The 20,703-nt window shown below is 40.1% G+C and overlaps 1 protein-coding gene across 8 annotated transcripts in view; it reads right to left on the bottom strand.

Annotated features, from left to right (window-relative positions):
• Nucleotides 1-746: 746 nt before the first annotated feature.
• KAT2B (lysine acetyltransferase 2B) overlaps nt 747-20,703 on the bottom strand; it is a 102,296-nt gene continuing 82,339 nt past the window's right edge. For 7 of the 8 annotated variants that reach the window (XM_036267506.1, XM_036267510.1, XM_036267511.1 and 4 more), the window contains 7 exons: nt 17,673-17,783; nt 14,439-14,582; nt 9,611-9,725; nt 7,332-7,368; nt 7,036-7,099; nt 6,853-6,937; nt 747-2,823 (listed from right to left, as the gene is read on the bottom strand). In XM_036267506.1, coding sequence (XP_036123399.1) covers nt 2,630-2,823; nt 6,853-6,937; nt 7,036-7,099; nt 7,332-7,368; nt 9,611-9,725; nt 14,439-14,582; nt 17,673-17,783 — 750 coding nt within the window. In that variant the 3' untranslated portion in view covers nt 747-2,629. The remainder of the gene's footprint in view (nt 2,824-6,852; nt 6,938-7,035; nt 7,100-7,331; nt 7,369-9,610; nt 9,726-14,438; nt 14,583-17,672; nt 17,784-20,703) is intronic. The other variant, XM_036267508.1, reaches the window with a different exon arrangement.

Genomic DNA, 20,703 nt, shown 5'->3' with positions numbered 1-20,703 from the left:
GACAAAGCACTGGGTAAAACCAGTCCAAGACACTTAATCCAAACGGTATCATTCTTCATTAGAAATCTAAATGCCACTCAAGATTTCTTATACTTTAAAAAGTTGAGGCATTTTTCACTGTGAGCATTCTGACTCTCACACGCTAGAACTCACTATTATAAAGCCCATTTTCCACAGATACAAAAGCCATATTCCCCAATATCCACTTTATCATTAATAAAGATATTTTCACAATCATATATGCCTTATGCTCGTGACTTCTCAGTTCAGAATTCAGAAGGGAAGAGGGGTGCTCTTTGGTGGGTCCTCTCACCCCACAGGCTATAGTATTACTTCCTACAGTCAGTATTTTGGGTAACATTAGAAGCTCATATGGGAGAAACCTAAAAATCAGCTTTATTTTTTACCTCTGCTCATTTATCTATTTCACTGATGCAAAATAGAAAAATGGGGAGGGGGGATTTAATTTCTCAATTTTCCTTGTTTAACAAGTGACAGTGGGCAAAATGCTGTGGACAACTCAAGAGACACAGGTGCAATAAGTGTCCTTCCTCTTGAAAATCTCTCACTGATGGGCTGGAGATTTTTATGAAGCTCCCCATAAATGCAACAACTCCAAATATCTTCAACAAAAAATGCTTAAGAACTAAGAATTAAGGACACAGTCCATGGTCATCAACCAGGTCATACATGTTCCCTATTAAAACCAATCTGCTAGAAAAAGAAAACACACCACCAGATTTGAGAGCTTTTTAAAATATAATTTAAAACTATTTTGTACCAGTACAATATATTAATTTTACAAATGTAAAATTTTATCAGCTGTTAAAGCATTTGCAAAAACCACACATCCTACTTCAGCTTTATTGCACAATATCTATAAGAAAATATTAATTTTTAAATTAGAAAACATAAAAATGCTTTCAATATAGAAGAGACAATCTGATTTTAAAGACAATACTCTATAAGAATGTCTACCCAGAAAATAACAAACTTTCACAGGAGACCAAGCTGGACAGATGTTCGGCAGGTCCAGGACAAAGCACTGTGTAAAACCAGTCCAAGCACTTAATCCAAATGGTATCATCATTCTTCATTAGAAATCTAGATGCCACTCAAGGTGGTTTCTTATACTTAAAAAAGTTGAGGCATTTGTCATTGTGAGCATTCTGAATCTCTCTTACATATTAAAAACAATACTTCTAACTTAATAGCCATTCATATGTTTTGTTTTGTTTTTCCTTTATACAGATTATCTCTGGCAATTGTTTTTAATGACTATTACATGATCGTCTTAATTCATGTATGCTGATAGAAAACATCAAGTTAAATACACTTTTAAAACCTAGTTCTTTACAAAAATCAGTTTATAAATTTGCGTCACAAAAATTAGTGTCGAGATCATCAAGATGGCCTTCAATTGTTTTCTATTAGTTGGTTCTCCCAGAGCTGGGATGGCGGATGTCCCACTTATCAATGTAGTGTTAATCGGGAACTTAATCCAAGCACGAAGCTGGAATCCCAAGACAGGTTAATAAGGTTGTATGGTGATTTTAGTGGGATATTACCCTGGGTCTATAAACCAATGTAGGTGTTAAAATACTGACAGCAAATCTTGGTGGTAATTTAATTCATCTTAGACAGTGAATATTCACAATCTGAAGATGTAAAAGGAAAAAATGTCCATATATACATTATCAATGGGGTGTTGTGTATCATAGAAAAGGAAAAAAAAATCCTTATTTATTAGAACAAGAATTCACCATATTTGATACATATATAGATTTATACCTCTTTTCCTATTAAAGCATGTTGATTCAATTTCAAGTGTTTTCAAATTTATGCCTTTGTGGCCCAGGTAATTGCCTTTTGGAACTTATGGCCTGCATAAGCAAAGTCAGATATAATATTATAAATTTGTGTAGAGAAAATAATTATTAAAATAGTGGTTATGCATTCACAAGTTTTTTGTAGGTAGATAGAATTATCAAAAGCCCGGATGCTTATAAAAAAGTCTGCATTATTTAGAATTTCTTCCTTAGGAATCAAAGCAGTTGCTTTTCTGGAATTTTATTTTTCAGAACTGCTCAAAGCACCTCATCTAGATGAGTGTTTTCTAAAAATATATATATAAAGTCTACAAAGAGACTTCAAACATCACATATTTCACCTTTTATGGGCTTTTTATCACATATCCCTTCCTTAAAGTCCTTCAGGAAAAAATAAAAATAAACTCTCACATTCCATTAAAAAAAAATGGAAACATTCACGGTCTGAAATTTTCTGGATTCCCTCAAATCTTGGTACTATGTGCAATTTCCTCGTATACAGGTTTTGAGGAAACCCCTGATCATCTATCATTGAATATTCAGCTAATGGACATGCCATAGAAAATTTACATGAATAGTAGTAAATAGATTAAAATCTATTTCATAAAATAAAAATGTTCTATGACTTAAATTTAAATACATATCTGAAAAGCTAAGAGGAGGTTTTTGTTTTTCAAAAGTGCTAATTATTACATTTACAAGTATCTTCAACACATTATGTCCAATTCTTTGTCAACTAAACCACGTTGCTTTAGGCACACTGCTTGATGAGTTTCTAAGAAGCAGATAGGGGGGGAAAATCACTTGTCAATTAATCCAGCTTCCTTAATTTTACTGAAGAAGAATTTCTCCAGAATATTGGCACATTTGTAGTATTCACTCTCAGGGGGGTTGTACTCTTTGCAATTGGTAAAGACTCGCTGTAAATCTGCCATGAATAATTTCTTAGACACGTAGTACCTATTCTTGAGGCGTTCACTCATGGTTTTCAGATCTGCACAGGAAAAAAAATATATTAGCAAGTCTTGACCTTGTTTGAACATTAGCTGACAAAACTGAGATTAGAAAAGAAATCTGTCATCAGTTTGGTTGAATTTTTTCCATCTCAATGCCTTTGTTTAAGAGACATTCATATAACCAGGGAAAACAGTTCTTAAATCTTATGTTCTTTCTTTTGTGAGGGTTTCTTGTGCAAAATCACAGCATTTTAACATTGAAGGGGCCATTGTTAGTCTTCTGGCCCAATCCCTTATTCAGCACAAGAAGCTATGCAGATTAGCAGCGATAAGTATGATAAACTAAATACTGTTAGCTATTCATTCAGATTTATACAGAAGAGGCTTTATTGACATGGAGTAGAACAGGTGGGACATTTGTACTGAACCATTTCATTACTTAAAATGATCAGACTGAGTTTGTTTCCTTAAAGTCACAGTTTTGGTGTTGCAGAGACAGAACTAAAGTAGAGAAACCGATCATAAATACATCTGCAAACACACCAGTGACCTTGCAGTAAAGGGTTCAAATAAGTTTAGTTTCATGCTCCATCAATGACCTAAGAATGACAAACTTAATAATCCATTTTCTAAAGTAAATAGGCCTCACAAGACTATTGTAAAAAGAATGTTTTCCCAATATATCCACATGCTTTTAAATTGCATTATTTTTACAAATGAACACAGTGCTTCTTAAATTTATAAGAATACAATGGGGCTTCTTTAATCCTCAGTCTCAGGACTGATTTCAAGAACTCCATGCAGATTAGAAGACACTAACATCTTCTACTTACTAACATTAACTTATTAACATTGTCTACTTATAGGTCCCCAGTTGTCTCTAAGTCTGGGTCTATAATTAAAAGTTTTATTAACTGTGCATGGGAAAGTAAGTCAAGTATCACTAAGAAAGAGCTTCTAAACATCAATAACACACATTCCCACTAGACTATCACATTTCCAGAGGGAAAAAGACATAACCAAATAGACCGGGATTATCATTTAATAAGATAAATGAATGTATATGCAACATCCCCAAACTGGGAGAAATTAATTTGCATCAAAATCCTAAATCTCCCACATAGGAAAAAATGGGATAAGTCTGCTGTTACTGATTTCCTCTGACTACAGCCTGTCTCGGTTCAAGTTATGTCACCACATCTGTGAGTGCAACTTTCGATTTTCTTTCTTCTCTAACTGAAATAGTTTCAAAAGAGAGAATAATTTTTAAATGTTAAGACACACAAAGGCTCTGCAAATACCCCACTAAAGGTCCACCCACGTGTGACTGAGCAGATGAAAATGCCCTCCTGCTTAACAAAGAAAGATCAATTAAACTGTGCCTCTCTAGGTCAAATGAAATGTTTACCTGCCTTCCACCCACACACCTACCACTTAAGACATGCTGCCACATATGACGTCCCAGAAGAGCTGTTTAACCCAAAAAATAAATAAATGAAAGGGGAAAAAGACAAGGAAACTTAACAACAAAAGATATTTATCTGAAAGCTTTTCACATATCTTCTGGAGGGGAGAGTGTAAAAAGAGATGAGGAGAGACTAAACTATAACAGAAACAAAACAAGAATCATAGAAGTGTTTGGGCCTTTCTGAATAATTACAACCAATTCTGCATAATTCTGCTCTACCGTGATCAATAGCATCTTTCTTCTTCTAGCCTTTTTAGATTCTCTCAGTTAACCAAATTGCATAAATTTAAAACGAAGGTGATCAAACATCAGTAATACCAAATGTGGAAACACCAATAAATTATTCTGTTTTCATTCCTACCACCAACTTGGGAATTCTGAATACACTGGAAAACCCTGCCTGGCAACTCACGTGTGACCAGAAGACATCCTTGGGCCAGACTATTCTGACAACGTTCCCTAACAATTTAGATCTCACTCATATGGAAGAAAAGAGTGTTTTAGGATACAGAGGAAACAGAAGAAACATCTTTGGAAAGAGCCAAGAAGGTAATGAGGAAAAGTAAAATTATTGACTTATCAGTCTTGTTCTTAAAACCATGACTATCTGCCCGGCTGGTGTGACTCAGAGGATTGAGCATCAAGAGGTCCCAGTATGATTCCCAGTCAGGGCACATGCCCAGGTTGTGGGCTCGACTCCCAGTAGGGGGTGTGCAGGAGGCAGCTGATAGATGTTTCTCTCTCTCGCTCTCTTTCTCTTTCTCTAAAAAAAAAAAATCAATAAAAACATATTAAAGAAAAAACAACCCATGACTCTTAGGGGTCAAGGCTACATGTTTTGCCCAGCACCTAAAGGCATCCCAGCAAAATTATTATAGCTCCACTGAAGAGCACCATTTACTGTTTCAACTGACTCTGTCCAGCAGGCACCTCAGCCCACCACCGGTCTTGCTCAGTGTGGTCAATTTGCCCCTCCCAAACACCCAGCTATACAAAAACACAGTGATCGCCCTGGCCGGTTTGGCTCAGCGGTTAGAGCGTCGGCCTGCGGTCCAGAGAGACCCGGGTTCAGTTCCCGCTAAGGGCACGTACCTCGGTTGCAGTTTGTCCCCAGCCCTGGTTGGTCGTGTGGGTGGCAGCCACTCGATGTGTCCCTTCACGTCGATGTTTCTGTCTCTCTCTCCCTTCCTCTCTCTCTCTCCCACTCTATCTGTACAAAAAATGGAAAAATATCCTCGGGTGAGGATAAAAAAAAAACAAAAACACAGTGATCAACTGTGGAGGCTCACATCCTTCTTAGACTGGACCAAGCAAAAAACTTCCAGAAAGCAGGCTGTGAGTAGACTATGGCAGAGAAGCCTGCTAGACATACCACTGCAGGTCTCCAAAGAGCTCATGGATGGGCTGAAAGAAAGTTATTCTCTGCAAATGCACACGACCTCCCATGAGAGTTTCACCACAGGTGTTGAGATGGTCCAGGAGATGAGGATGCAAAGATCAGTAACGTTTTGAAATGTACATAAGGGTTCTGACATATTTTTTTACATCATGGAAAATAAAAATTCCCAAACCACCCTGCCATTCAGAACTCTAGACTCAGTCACCCCCCACTCTGGTTTTCATGAAATACACAAAAGCAAGGCAGAGAAATAGAGGGAAGGAAAAGCATATGGATGGCTGTCCACTTTAAGGAGTGCAGACAACTGAAATCGTGACCACGCCCACAGAAAACGTTCATGTAAAAATGAATGCCACTGAAAACATCCACAAATCACTCTATCATCAGGGAGCTGCTGGATCCCTTTCACTCTTCTTTCCACACTTCAGTCCTTTCTTAGCAGCAGGAAGAGACGACAGGTAGAAAAGGGACAGAAGACACAGGCGCTCTCCAAAACATGGCCACACAACCCACTGAACGGAAAACGTTTCAGCTAGTGGTCTGTCCTCTGCCAAACTGGTTTAGTGGGAGGATTCTCAGCTCACTCAAATCGTTCCTATTAGCATGGTGCAGACACGGCAGCAAATTCCTCCAGCCGACATTTCTAATGGTGTTTTTTGTTTGGTTTTGGATGTGGGACAAAGCTTAAAATAGGAGTATAAAGAGTGATATTGATAGTATCCACCAAGAGCCTGAAAAATCAAGGGCTGCATTAACTAGGATTTCTCCCTCTGAAAGTCCAAAGTCCAGCAGCTTTACCTAACTCATTTTGTACTGCCTTAAAAATCCTCAAACCAACTCAAAATATATCAAAAAGACCACCTGAAGTCCATCCACTTGCAGCCAACAGGTAGACTGTCAGTGAGGTCATATAGGAACAGCCAGCTTTCTCGTGCTGCCTGCAGTCTCCACCTGCTCTCTGCCTCTAGTTCTGTTGGCACTGGGCTCTCCGGCAGCTGCAGAGCACCCCTCACGAATACAGCCACCCAGCTCCCCTTGGTCATTCTGACAGCCCTGCCCGGGAACCTGGAGTCCCACCACCCATCCGACACACCCTACCCCACGACAGAAGAGCACACATTAACCTCAGTAACCGTCTGCCCCCCACCCCACCATCCAGAGAGCTTTAAATCTATACTTAGAAAATGTTAATGGCATTACCCATGGGGAACCTTATAACTTCATAATATCCCGGAGCTTCTGTTCTCTTCACAGGTTCCATGAAGGGCCAAGCGCTTTGATGGCTCTTGGGTAAAGAAAAAAGGAAGGTATCTAATATGGAAATTCCATGCGGGAAATCATTTCACAATATTTTCATAAAGTGCATGAAAAGAAAACACCCACCTTCACCTGCTGGAGGATGCTCTTGAGCGTGCTGTAAAGCTGGTCAGAGTCTTTGGGCTCTTTACTTGAAAGAAAAGAGCGGGAACAAGGAGCAACCATTAGTTTTTTACCCTCTTGCCAGATGCTTCCTATTCAACTCCTTCTTACAAAAACCCAAACCTGGATTCATTCCTGATTGTTTGATGAACACTGAAACCCAACACGTGCTGGTGACTACAATCAGTTTGCCCATTTTCTCTAAGTTGCCGAGGGGGGGGGAGGTATCACTTCCATATCCTCTCACCCATCACACTTACCTTTTCTCTTTTCCACTCTGTTTCCAGCCTGTCTCTCCTATATGGCAACGAAATCAAACACTGAATGAGAACTGCTTGCGGTCAAGAGCACAACAGTTAACACTTAACGAAAATGCAATAAATTACAGCCATGCCTCGGTCTGTTCCCGGGAAGAGACTGAAATGAACTGCAGTGAGTTACCTCCTCGTACACTAACAGGACAAAACGTTTCCAAGACAAACAAGCCTGCTCTATGTGCAAATGTTTTCTTAAAGAAGGAACTCCAACCTTTCAAATAAAATCATAAAAAGTAAAAATGTCCAGTACTGTGGTGATGTATATTTTTTAAACTCAAAGTCACATTTTTTTTCTTCCCCATCACCATGTGAAAGAGTTAAGCTGTTATTTTAGGTTAGAACAAAGTCTGTCCTGCTCTTTATTTTATTTGGCGAAGACCCTGCTTGTAACGCAAGATGGTTTAGTGTAGCAGAAAGAAAACAGTCTGGAGTCCAGGAGACCTGGAGCTGATTTCTTGCTTTCTCCTTAAAAGCTAACTTATGCTAGATACGTTATTTAACCTTCTGGCTCTCAGTTTATCAATCGATAAAACAAAACTCTAAAAAATTAGCTGATGTTATGCCATAGAAAGATGCCTAGCACAAACTGGCATTCAGGAATGTGGTAGCTATCATGCCATTAATTGGGATAATATGAGGAAGTAAAATTTCTGGGTCAGGCAGTGAAAGCCAGATAGATCCTATAGGGTAGATTTTGTAAAGAAGAAACATGAAACAGATCTGGAAGAAACAAATAATGTCTTGTTTATTTCTGCAGAATTTTAGTTTGTAGAATTTTGTTTTGCTTTATGAATCTTCAGTATACCAGAAGACCCTGGACTCGAACCAAATGAAAGGGCCAGTATTTGACAGCTTCGATCTACCAAAAGAGCAATTTTATGTTTTAACTCAATACAACTCACTGCTAACATACTCGCAGATAAGAACCCTCGGGAAAACTGTTGTAAAATAGGGAACTGGAAACAAATGATGTGATTTCCAATCATCCTTTTTAGACGTTTGGGATGATGGCCATCAGACGTGGTGAGAAGAGCCAGATGTTTGGAGGAGATAAGGAATGGGCTGCTTCTGCAGACTGACGATTCTCAGAGGGAAGGGGGGGAGCACAGGAATAGATTACCCAAAGAACTGACATGCATAACCAATGGACAGAGACAATAGGCCTGGGGGGAGGAGGGGTGGAAGCAGGGGGGGGGGGTCAATGGGGGGAAAAAGGGGTACCTTTGTAATACTCTCAACAATAAAGATAATTTTTTTAAAAGGGGGCTGCTTCTCATTCTGACAGTTATTGGTCATGTGCCATGTAAGGTTAAAGGACTTAACCAGCCCTGGCCAGTTTTTCTCAGTGGTTAGAGCATCGGCCCACAGACCAGAGTGTCCCGGGTTTGATTCTAGCCAAGGGCATGTACCTCGGTTGCAGTTCGTCCCCGGCCCTGGTTGGGGTCCTGTGGGAGGCAACCAGTCAGTGTGTCTCTCTCACATCGATGTTTCTCTCTCTCTCTTTCTTCCTTCCTCCCACTCTATCTGAAGATGAATGGAAAAATATCCTTGGGTGAGGACTAGAAAAAAAAAATTTTTTTTTAAATAAATAAATAAAGGACTTAACTGAGATTGAATTTCTCCATTTGAAAAGTAGAATTCCGCCCTGGCCAGTTTGGCTCAGCGGTTAGAGCGTCGGCCTGCGGTCCAGAGAGACCCGGGTTCGGTTCCCGCTAAGGGCGTGTACCTTGGTTGCAGTTTGTCCCTGACCCTGGTTGGGTTGTGCGGGTGGCAGCCACTCGATGTGTCCCTTTTACGTCGATGTTTCTCTCTCTCTGTCTCTCTCTTCCTCTCTCTCCCTCCCACTCTATCTGAACCAAAAATGTAAAAAATGTCCTCAGGTGAGGATAAAAAAAACAAAAGAAAAGAAAAGTAGGATTCCCTACATTCAAGGTCCCACACGGGGAGCGCCCAGCACTGTGCTACAAACAGCAGACTCTCAATAAATGATGGATATTCACAGCTACAAGAGGTCATGCAAGCTCTCTTTGGTTTGTTTGCAATGGGAAATAAATAAAAGACATTAAAAGAAAGCATTTGCTACCTTCGTAAAAGGCTAGAAATAACACGGAGAAGGACAGGGCAAAAAGCTTTCTCAAGTACTGCACGCTGGTAACAGTTTCAAACACATCTGATGGCGTTACCGAAAGACTTTGCTTCTAAAAGAAAATCTATATACATACTAATTCCAGGAATGCTTTCTATTGGAATCTGTCGAACTCCATCTTTAAAACATGAAAGTCCAGGGTAGACTTTTCGAATCTGGGCTTGTTTTCTTTCTATCAGCTTTTTAATGATCTGTAAAAGCAACAGGAAGAAAAGGCGTTCAGTGACAGACGTCTGCGGCGACGGCGTCCGTCGGCCGACCTACGGCGCTGTTCCCCTAACAAAATCAAGTCTTGAGGAAACAAGAAATAGAAAGGGGTGCATTCTGCTAAACGGGTAAGTCATGAAGACGTTCTGTTACGCCATGCCCATTTAGTGCCATTCACGCAACCGTCTTTGAGCACTTGTCCCCGGCCATGAGAAAGTCAACATCGAAAGAACAAACACACTAGCCCAAGGGCCCACTGTCCTCTTTAACATCAGAGCCAATGATCTTCCCTGCTTGTCCCAGGAGGCTCTGCCCGAGCTACAGTAAAGCAGCTGAGGTCTGCTCCCCAGACCTCTTCACGTCCATGGCTAGGAACCGTATGGGCCGAAGAACAGGCCTCAGAAAGTCCCCAGAGCCTGGGAGGGTGACACTAGTATTTGAATTTTTCAAGGCTTGAGCCCCAACCTATGCTGTTTGTGTGAAAACAGCAGCTCTAAAGGGTTGCCTGTTAAGGCATCACAACCATGATGTGGTGATTTTGAGAGCTATTTGGTTTATAAAATGATTCCTAATAAATTGAGGTAATTGGTTCCAAAAGAATTACAAAAAGAAAAAAACACCCCCCCCCCAAATCACCATTCTGAAATTAACCATATCATAACTGAGTTTTGGAAAAGAAAAAAACAAAACAGTAGCAGTCATTAACTGAATTCACAAAAGAAAACAAAAAAGTCTAATTCCTAATTGTGCCTGATTTCAAACTTATCACTGGTAAATGCTGCAGCATGAATTCATAATCCTATTAAACAAAGGACTCCAGCCCAGCTGGTGTGGCTTAGTGGTTGAGTGGTGACCCATGCACCAAGAGGTCGCTCGTTCGATTCCCAGTCAGGGCACTTGCCCAGATTGTGGGCCAAATCCCCAGTGGGGGGCATGCAGGAGGCAGCCAATTGATGTTCTCCCTCATCAATGTTTCTATGTCTCTCCCCTCTCCCTTCCTCTCTCTCTAAAGTCAATAAAGAAAATAATAATTTTAAAAAACAAAGAACTCCATAAAACCATGGGACTAGTAAAAGGATATTCCTGTAACTCTGGTTCAGTGCTGTCCAATAGGAATATAATGCAAACAAATCATGTAATTTAAAATTTTCCAACAGCCACATTTTTGTAAGTAGTACAAACAAGTGAAATTGACTTGAACAATATATTTTCATTTAATCCAATATATCCAAAATATTTCCATTGCAGCATATAATCAATAGAAAATGATAATAGTTTACGTTCTTTTATTCATGTTAGCTCTTCAAAATCAGAATGCATTTCCCATTTACAGCACATCTCACTTTGGACGGGCCACATATCAAGTCCTCAGTAGCCACATGTGGCTCGTGGCTGCCACTCTGGACAGCACAAGTCTAGACGAATACTCTCCCTTCATTTGTCTATAAGTACAAATCTTTTTTAAAAAGACTCCAGTGGCAATTTCTTAAATGAAGGCCTTCAGAAAATATTATTTTAAATATAATTTAAAAAGTTGTTTTCTCACCCTGGCTGGTTTTGCTCAGCGATTAGAGCGTCAGCCTGAAGACCAGAGAGTCCCGGGTTCGGTTCCCGCTAAGGGGATGTATATCAGTTGCAGTTTGTCCCTGGCCCCGGTTGGGGTCATGTAGGTGACAACCACTCAATGTGTCTCTCCCGCATCGATGTTTCTCTCTCTCTCTTCCTCTCTCTCTCCCTCCAGCTCTATCTGATGATAAATGCAAAAATGTCCTCGGGTGAGGATAAAAAATTTTTTTTAAAAGTTGTTTTCTCTTAACCAAAGGACTCTCCAGTGTGATGACCTGAGGTGGCTCCCACACCTCTCCCGCAGCACCTGCAAGGTGGTGGCCCTGCTGAGCGACTGGGAACAGGAGTGAGAGGCGCCCTAATCTCACTGTGCCTCCAAGGATCGCTTTGGAGAAAGGAGACATTCCACTGGCCTCTTCACCTGCTCAGAAAATGTCTTCACTTTCACACTGTCGTCACCTTTCTCCGCTCACCCCCGTCTCTCATTCCATCGCTGTCAGTGTTAGTCTTCCCAAACAGAAACTTTGGGGAGACTCTCTCATCTTTAATATGTCACCAAGCCTTAACATGTCTTCTTACAAAAATCGAATTCCTTTCCCTCATCCTGACTTTGGCTCCTCCAAATCCAGTTCCTTGTAGTCTCACACGTGGATTAAGATCGAAGTATGATCCCTTCCTCCCAGCCTACACACACACACACACACACACACACACTCTCTCTCTCTCTCTCTCTCTCACGCATAGCCAATTCTGCCTGCTCATAGATCATTTACACTTTCTCAGATAGTGGTTTTCATTACCCACCCTAGTCATGCACATGCCCACGCATCTAGTTGGACTCTGAGTCTTTGCTCATGCTGATTTCCCTACCAGGCTGCCCAGTTCAAAACACATCTCCCACAAAGCCACCTTGTAGGACACTGGGCCCCTGTAACCCCACCATTCCCTGGACTCAGCCCTCACAAAGTAGTACTCAGCTCTTCCCGCTGCACCACCTGTCCAACAGCACTAGGTCTGTCTCCACCTCCGCGAACCACAACTACAATTTGTTCTGCTCTTTGTGTTTTTAGGGGCTAGGAAACTTCTCCATATATTCAGTTTGTTTGCTACCACCATTAGTCCTGACCTTCCTTCCTCAGGGGGGATTTCACAGTTAGAATAAAAGATATTTGTAAAAATCACTTTATTTCAGTGGAAGAAGGTACTGTATGAATTCAAGTATTTTATTAGGGTGACTTCAGATCTTTTTTAAAAGAACTAGGTTAGCAGCTCCAAGCTTGCACCGTGCTTTCAACTGGTGTGTGTCAGAGAAGGCTGGCGGTCAAGGAAGGTGAGAGGATAAAAGATCGAAGAGAAGAGAAGGAGGAAAGGGGAAGGAGCTTTGTCTTCTAAGAAGATGACTGCTTTGGTCAGCTCTGTGTGTGTGGCTTGCCCCTTCAGGGAGGAACAGCCACCAGACCTGGGCTGCGTGAATGTGCAGACCCTCCAGGGGAATCCTGCTTCCCGCTTGCACTGTGGAGACGAGCTGGGCTGCTGGGAGGAGGAGTGAGGAAGGAGCAGCTGACAGCACCCCGATGGCTTTCCTTGGCCAGCAGCCTCCAGTGCTGAACAATGAGCTGCTGAATTCAGACCTGCTCATTAAGCCCTGAAGAGAACAATGAAGAAAGCCAGCTCTTCAGAGAGACAGAGTGAGGAGCCTGCTGGGCTTTTATTAACTCACCAAGTACCCTATTTGGAATTCTCTTAGGCTGACATTTTGACCAAAAAACAACAAAGGTTGTTTTTATTTTCTAACTTAAAAAACAAAACAAAACCCTTTTGCTCACTTCCCTGAGAAGCATAATAACAAATCTGAGCCACTTTGAGAAGATAATATTTATTGAGCACCTACTATGCACAGACACTGTGTAAGTGTTGTCTGCTGTACTGGTGATGTCTAAAATAATTAAGAACTGAGATTAAGGGACATTAGCAGAAACCAGAAAAAAAGATAAGATTGCCTTGGCCAGTGCTGCTAAATGGTTAGAGTGTCAGCCCATGCAGCAAAGGGTCACAGGTTCGATTCCCAGTCAAGGGCACATACCTGGGTTTCAGGTTCGATCCCCAGTCTATAGGTCAGGGCTCCTCTCCCCCCACCCCACCCCCATTCTCTCTAAAAAGCAATGGGATAAAACCCTCAGGTGTGGATTAGCAAAAAAAATTAGAGATAGAAGAACTTCTAGAAGTTACGTCTGGAGAAAGGAGCACGAGACTGAGTAACAGAAGTATAGAGTAGGTTTGCGTAGGATGACAGCTGCATACTCCCAGTTCCTGAACTCCAACAAACTAGAGGAGCAAGGAGTGACCCTAGGCTTAACACACACAGTTCATTCATTTGTTAAATGGCTTCTGTGCACTCCCAAATTATGCTCTTTTTGTGTGTGTGTGGTTTTTTTTCCTGTCTTATAGACGTAAAATTGCTACATAGTCAGATGTATCAACCTTTCCATTTACTGCTTCTCTTTCTGTTCATATACATAAAAGACTTCACCCCATTATTAGATAACAAATCACTGAATACCTAGAAATGTAGCCTTCAGAACCTGCCATGTAAAAGGAGAGATTAATACACACTAAGATAAATGTCTATATAAGATGATGAATAACTACAGTTCCAATGGGTGGATCAAACTAATGCTGGAGAAGTTCAAAGGAGGAAGTGGAACACAGGCTGATGTGGTTCAGTTCACCTGTGTTGGGAGAAGGAGGTGGGTAAGCGATGAAGACATCAAGCAAGAGGGTTAAAGCATCAGTAACTGCCTTTGAAGAATAGTTTAGAGAAGAAAATAAAGAGGTAAGTTTGGGAAGGATGCTTGAGACCAGAATGTAAAAGACTTTGAAGGTGAAGTTAACATGACTCATTACATTTTATAGGTTTTGTTTTTTTATACCAATTTAACAAATGGTGCTGGCTCTCAGGAATGGTGACCCCGAGGAAACAGATCAAGGATACCTTCAAAGAAGAAATTAGACAAACCATAGCAAACTGAGATGACACCCAGGAAACCCATGCACACAGAGCCCAGTGACACGCAACTCACCCCAACTAAGACTGGCTTCTATCGAGAAACATGAGTCAGTCACATGCTTACCTCCTTCTGCTTCTTAATGATGACAGAAAATTCTGTGTATGGGATCTGTGGATTTAGCTCACATCCCATTAAAGTGGCTCCTTCATAATCCTTGATGTAACCAACATATTTGGTTTTAGGTATTTTAATTTCTTTGGAGAAACCCTGCAAAGCAAATAAATTCATTCATTTGGGCATTGTGCAACAAATGTCTCTTGAGTGCTAACTGTGTGCTAGGTACTGTGCTAGGCATCAAGGTTAGCTTCTTTCAAGGTCTCTTCATGTTATCATGGGAAAGAAGAGCATGAAACCCTTCCGTGAAGTTCAAAAACATCAAAAACCAAATGTACAAATAGGAAGCAAAGTGACATTAAATAAATAATCCTAGTAGAACACAATAATAAGCCCTGGCCGGTTTGGCTCAGCGGTTAGAGCGTTGGCCTGTGGACCAGAGAGTCCCGGGTTTAGTTCCCGCTAAGGGCACGTACCTCGATGACAGTTTGTCCCCAGCCCCGATTGGGGTCAGTCGATGTGTCTCTCGCACATCAATGTTTCTCACTCTCCCCCCCCCCCCCTCCCTCCCACTCTGTCTGAAATGAATGCAAAAATGTCCTCGGGTGAGGATTAAAAAAAAACAAACCCACAATAATAAGGTTTTTTTAAAGCAGAAACGAGTGTTAAGTAAAAATAAGGTTTAATTTTGCATTAAATTGCACAAATTCTCTCCAAAGTAGGGGAGGGTGTTCCCAAGACTCTCAACAAATCAATAACTGACACTGACCTAAAGTCTGAAAGAAAAACTTGTCAGAAAATACGGCTATTGAAAACGTGACGTTGAGAAAATGAAACCCCAATTTTACAGGCAGAAAACTTCCAGACCATCACAACGTGTGGTTGTTTCAGTGACATTAATGCTTTGCAACATATTCATTTACATACTCCAAGCTGTAATAACATAGTGCCACAGGGTATATATTCATATATTTATAATATAAACATAATTTTCCTTACAGTGCCTATTTCAGCTTTTCGCAGAAAATTACTTGGGCTTCAGAACCATCACCAGTAGTTTCCTGCCTCCTCTTTCAGCAGAAACTTACTTTAGAAGCAACTATTGCCACTGCCTTCAGAGCACACAGGCAAGTCAAGAACCAGGGCGGAGGTTTCACGCTGTGCAATGTACTGACAACCCAGGAAAGCCCACTCTCAAGCCCTCAGTGATACAGTCTGCTGAGTTCTGGGCAGGTAAGTTTAATTATAAAAGCCAAAAACACATCCCGAAAAATGAGAAAAAAATGTACAGGCAATTAATGATCTGACATCAGAAGAGGAAAAGCTTTCTACTCATGTAAGGATACATACATATATTTTTAATCCTCACCTGAGGATATCTGTCCATTGGTTTTTAGATAGAGTAGGAAGGAGGGAAGGGAGACAACAACGTGAGAGACACATCGGTTGCCTCCTGCCTGGCCCTGACCGACTGGGATGAAACCTGCAACCCAGGTCCATCCCCTTGACCAGGAATCGAACCCAAGACCCTTTGGTCTTCAGGCTGATGCTCTAACCACTGAGCCAAACCAGCCACAGCAGGACCTATAGTTTTTTTTAAAGAACTTAATAAACTTTGTTATAAAATCTTTAACATTCTGTACATTAAAGAAAAAGCTGTAAACAATGTTGAAACATGACAAACAGGGAAAAATCCTAAAATAAAAGAATCCTTAAATACAGAGTTTTCATAAATCAATGTAAAAATAAATATTTTAATAGAAAAAAAGGCAAAATACAATGAATTGGCCATTCAAAAAACAAATAAAAATGAATGCAAAGCGTCCATAAACAAGGAAAAACAAGTCAAACCTCACAATGATTATACAAATGCAAACATATACAGTTTGTTACCTAAGAAAAATGTAAAAATCTACTTTTCAATTACCAAATAATTTCCTGAGTCAGACCGACAAACCTCAGAGTAGGGGGGTGGGGGGATGGATGAGATGAACCAAAGAACTTATATGCATGTGTGCATAACCAGTGGACACAGACAACAGTGCTGGGGGGGTGGGAAGGGGCGGGATGGAGAGGAGGAGGTCTAGGAGGGGAAAAGAGAAACATCTGTAACAAAAATAAAGAAAAATTGAAGAAAAAATATAAATAAATAAATAAATAAAAAATAGTAATAATTTCCTGAGCCCCTTTATATATCGCTGACCAGAACAGAAACTATGACAGTAGTTGGCAACGCATAGCAAAGCCTTACATGTATCTGGAAGCAACTCTACTTCTAGACACCTAGTCAAAGCAAATTACCACAGATGAGGGCGGTGAGGGCTACACACACACACTTACATACAAAAAATATGTAAATGTCTCCAAAATGTGGAATCGGTCTAATAAATTACTTTCTATTTATACAACAGAATTTCAGAGAACTATTAAAAGTCATATTTTAAAAATCATCAGAATATATTAAGTAAAACAGGCAATTAAATTACAGTAGGAGCCAATTTTTATATTTACATACGCACATACACACACACACACACACACACAGAAGAAAATATTAGAAGGGTATATATCAAAACATGAACATTTAATATTAAATTTCTCTGGGTGGTAGAATTACCAGCAATTTTTCCTCTTTTCTTTGTTTTACTCCATTTTCTAAAATTTCTACAACTATACGTTACTTCTGTAGCCAGATTAAGTGAAAAAATGTATAGGAAGTATAAAGCACTGTGAAAATAAATATGCAGCCAAAACATAATCCCTCAAAAGCCAAGCTGAAAGGTTCTGATAAGAAAGACTGAGGGCAGCCGACCTTCCAGCCCGCTGAGCGCTGCAGGACCAGAACTAACTATCTGCAGCTCTTCCTAAACATGAGAAATTCCTCTGCTCTAAAGAGAGGCTTTCCATAGACTGACCCTATTTCTTTTACACATGGAGAACTCGACTCACCCACACTGGGAATCTCTTCTTCGCCTGGGGATACCATCATTTTGAATGGCAGGGTGCCATTCACTTAGAGATGACATTCATTCACTCAACAAATATTTGTCTGGTACTTACTATATGCTGGCCATACCCTCTAATCGTCTGAAGCTTACTTCTGACTTCAGGCTTGCATAATAAATGTATGTTGTTCTTATAAGTAGCAAACTCTGGGGTGGAGGGGCTGGTTTGAATGCAGGCTACCTGAGTGCGTAGTTTTAAAATGTATGACGGAACAGTGTCACACAGTGAAAAACTTACCTGTTTCTTGAAATACCCAATTGCATATTCATCTGCATATGTGAGAAAGTTCAGGATGTCATGTTTTATATGAAATTCTTTCAAATGATTCATCAGGTGCGTTCCATAGCCCTACGTGAAAATCAGTATATAGACAAATATATTAGGTTTTGAAGAAAAAGAAGTCCGACACATTTTTCAGGAAACACTGGCAAAGTCAGGAATTTGTACTTTGATATATTTTGCCAATATAACATCAACACCCTTTCTTGCATTTCTGAACTTTGAGATGAACAACAAAACCAAAACATTCAAAATCTTTGAATAGAGATATAACCATTACTTAGGAATACAAGTTTCTGGTTCTTTAAGAAATAACACAAGGAGGCTACAAGCTGCTAGTTCAATCCTAAAGATTACTTGCTGAATATTAATAAAGAAGTTTTTGGAGTAAATATGGATTATGAATTTCTGCTTATCTTCAAAGTATTTGAGAACCTGAGATGAAAGGAGCAATGTAAATGAACAGTGCTAATCTTTCCTGGAATGTTAACTAGTCCAAGTGTTTCCTGTGTATGCAAATCAGCAAGTCTTCAACTGTATCATCAGACACAGACACGAGATTTTCAGCTTGGTCTTATCCGACCTTTCCAAACACGGTCTAAGCAGCCCAGAATCTCTGAGTGAGCCAGAAGACATCAGGAAGTAATGAAAGCGAGTGAACAATGTTGAGTAAATTAACCTGTTAACCTGGGAATAACCGGGGAATTCTTTTCACTGTATGCAACGTTTGACGTATTTATACGTCCCGCTCGATTAACAGGTTAATGATAGAAATATGAAAAACAAAATGCGATCACCAGGTTTTTCAGTGATGTGCAAAGCTTAGAGAAAATATAAATTTAAGGTGACTGGCCCTGGCCAGGTGGCTCAGTCGTCCTGATACACCAAGGTTGTGGGTTTGATCCCCAGTCAGGGCACATACAAGAAGGAACCAGTGAATGCATAAATAAGTGGAACAACGTATCTATGTTTCTCTCTCTTTCTCACTCTCTCTCTCCCCCCCCCTTCCTCTCTCTAAAATCAATAAAAAAATAAAAACAGAAATAAAGTGATTGCTTTAGAACATCATAAAAAAAAGGTGAAAGGAAATCCAAGAATCCAAACACAAATATCTTTTCACATAAGTATTTTAGAATTTGGTAACACGCTTTTCTAAATAACTCCAATGCGCTTACAGGTGTGATCTCATAAAACCGTGGGACCTCAAGGAGAGAAGGACCTTTGGAAGTCATTTGGTCTAATGCTCCCTCGCATGTGAAGTCTCCCTCTTCCGGAAATTATTCTTCTCTCGATGTTACCCAAGAACATTTCAGCTTTTCCCAAACATATCCCCATACATATACAGTGTGAGTCTGAATAAAACTCAAAGAAAAGGATGAATGAAATACCTCTCTCCTTGAGAAGAAAACAGTTAAACGGGGAAGATAACCACACACAGAGATAATTATAGCACAGAGCTGCACTGTTCAATACGAGAGCGGCAGTGGTTTCTGAGCAACTGAAATGTGACTAGTCCATAATGAGATGCACCAGAGTGTAAACTACACATCAGGAAAAAACTCTTATTAAGAACATTGTATACTTGTTATATGTTGAAACGACAATATTGTGGACATACCAGGTTAAATGTAAAACATAAAATTTAATTTCACCTGTTTAATTTTACTTCTGAAAAATATGGATACTTGAAAATTTAAAGTTACAGATGTGGCTTGCATTTGGGACTCACAGTATATTTCTACTGTGTGGCATTGATACAGAGTGATGTATTTGAACCTATAATAGAGAAAAGGCTATAAGGGAGAGAGGAAGAGGGGACAGGAAGTAAAAATATGTTTGAGCTTGGCCTTAAAAGAGTATGTCAAAGGGAAATCAAGGTAAGAGAAGATGGACTGGTGATCTAAATGTAAGGAAAAATAAACCTATACAAAAGACATAGAAAAGTGGGTTTATAACCTAGTGGTACAAAAATGCTTCTTAAAGAAAACATAAAATACCAAAGCATAAAGGAAAAAACTGATTAAGTAGAATTTCTAATTTTAAAACTTCTTAAAGATATCATAAGCTAAATTTAAAATACCCTAAATAAAAGACAAATGGCAAATTTGGAAGGGTATAGTTGTAACATATATTATAAATATTTAATATCAGGAATTCATAAATATCTTCTATCAGATGAATACCAAAAAAGAGAGACAGCCTTAAAAAATTGTCACAGGAGCCCTGGCCGGTTTGGCTCAGCGGTTAGAGTGTCGGCCTGCGGACCAGAGAGTCTGGGTTCGGTTCCCTCTATGGGCATGTATCTTGGTTGCAGTTTGTCCTCCGGCGGCCCTGGTTGGGGTTGTGTGGGTGGCAACCAGTTGATGTGTCTCTCTCACATTGAAGTTTCTCTCTCTCTCGTCCCCCACCTCTCCCTCCTGCTCTATCTGAAGATAAATGCAAAAGTGTCGTAGGGTAAGAATAAAAAAAAAATTTTTTTTTTTTTAAATTGTCACAGGAAAGGAACAAGCAATAAATACTAATGACAAATATAAAAATGATGTGACCTCAACAGTAATCAGAGCACTCCATCGGGAGAAGCAATATTTCACTCAACAGTATGCAAATATCTCTTTTTATCCTCACCAGAGGATAAGTGTTGATTTTTTTTTATTTTAGAGAGAAAAAAAGGAAGAGAGAGAGAAACACTGATCTGCTGCCTCCTATACTTGGTTTGACTGGGAATCGAACCCAAACTCTAAGTATGTGCCCTGACCGGGAATCAAACCCACAACCTTTCAGTGTACGGGACAACGCTCCAACCAACTGAGCCACCCTGCCCGGGCAGCATGGAAACATCTTTATGGCTGATAGTACCCAGTGTCAGTAAGGATAGGGGGACACGGTACTCTCCAACATCACTGATGAACATGGATGTTGGTAAATCCGTTGAAAAGAGCAATCTGGAAACTTTTTTTTTAATTTAGAGTGGCCACCATTCATTCATGCA

This window comes from Molossus molossus, unplaced genomic scaffold, assembly GCF_014108415.1.
Source record: "Molossus molossus isolate mMolMol1 unplaced genomic scaffold, mMolMol1.p scaffold_m16_p_18, whole genome shotgun sequence".
Classification (NCBI taxonomy): Eukaryota; Metazoa; Chordata; class Mammalia; order Chiroptera; family Molossidae; genus Molossus; species Molossus molossus.
The sequence above is the reverse complement of the archived record's forward strand: the minus strand, read 5'-3'. Positions and strand labels throughout refer to the sequence as shown.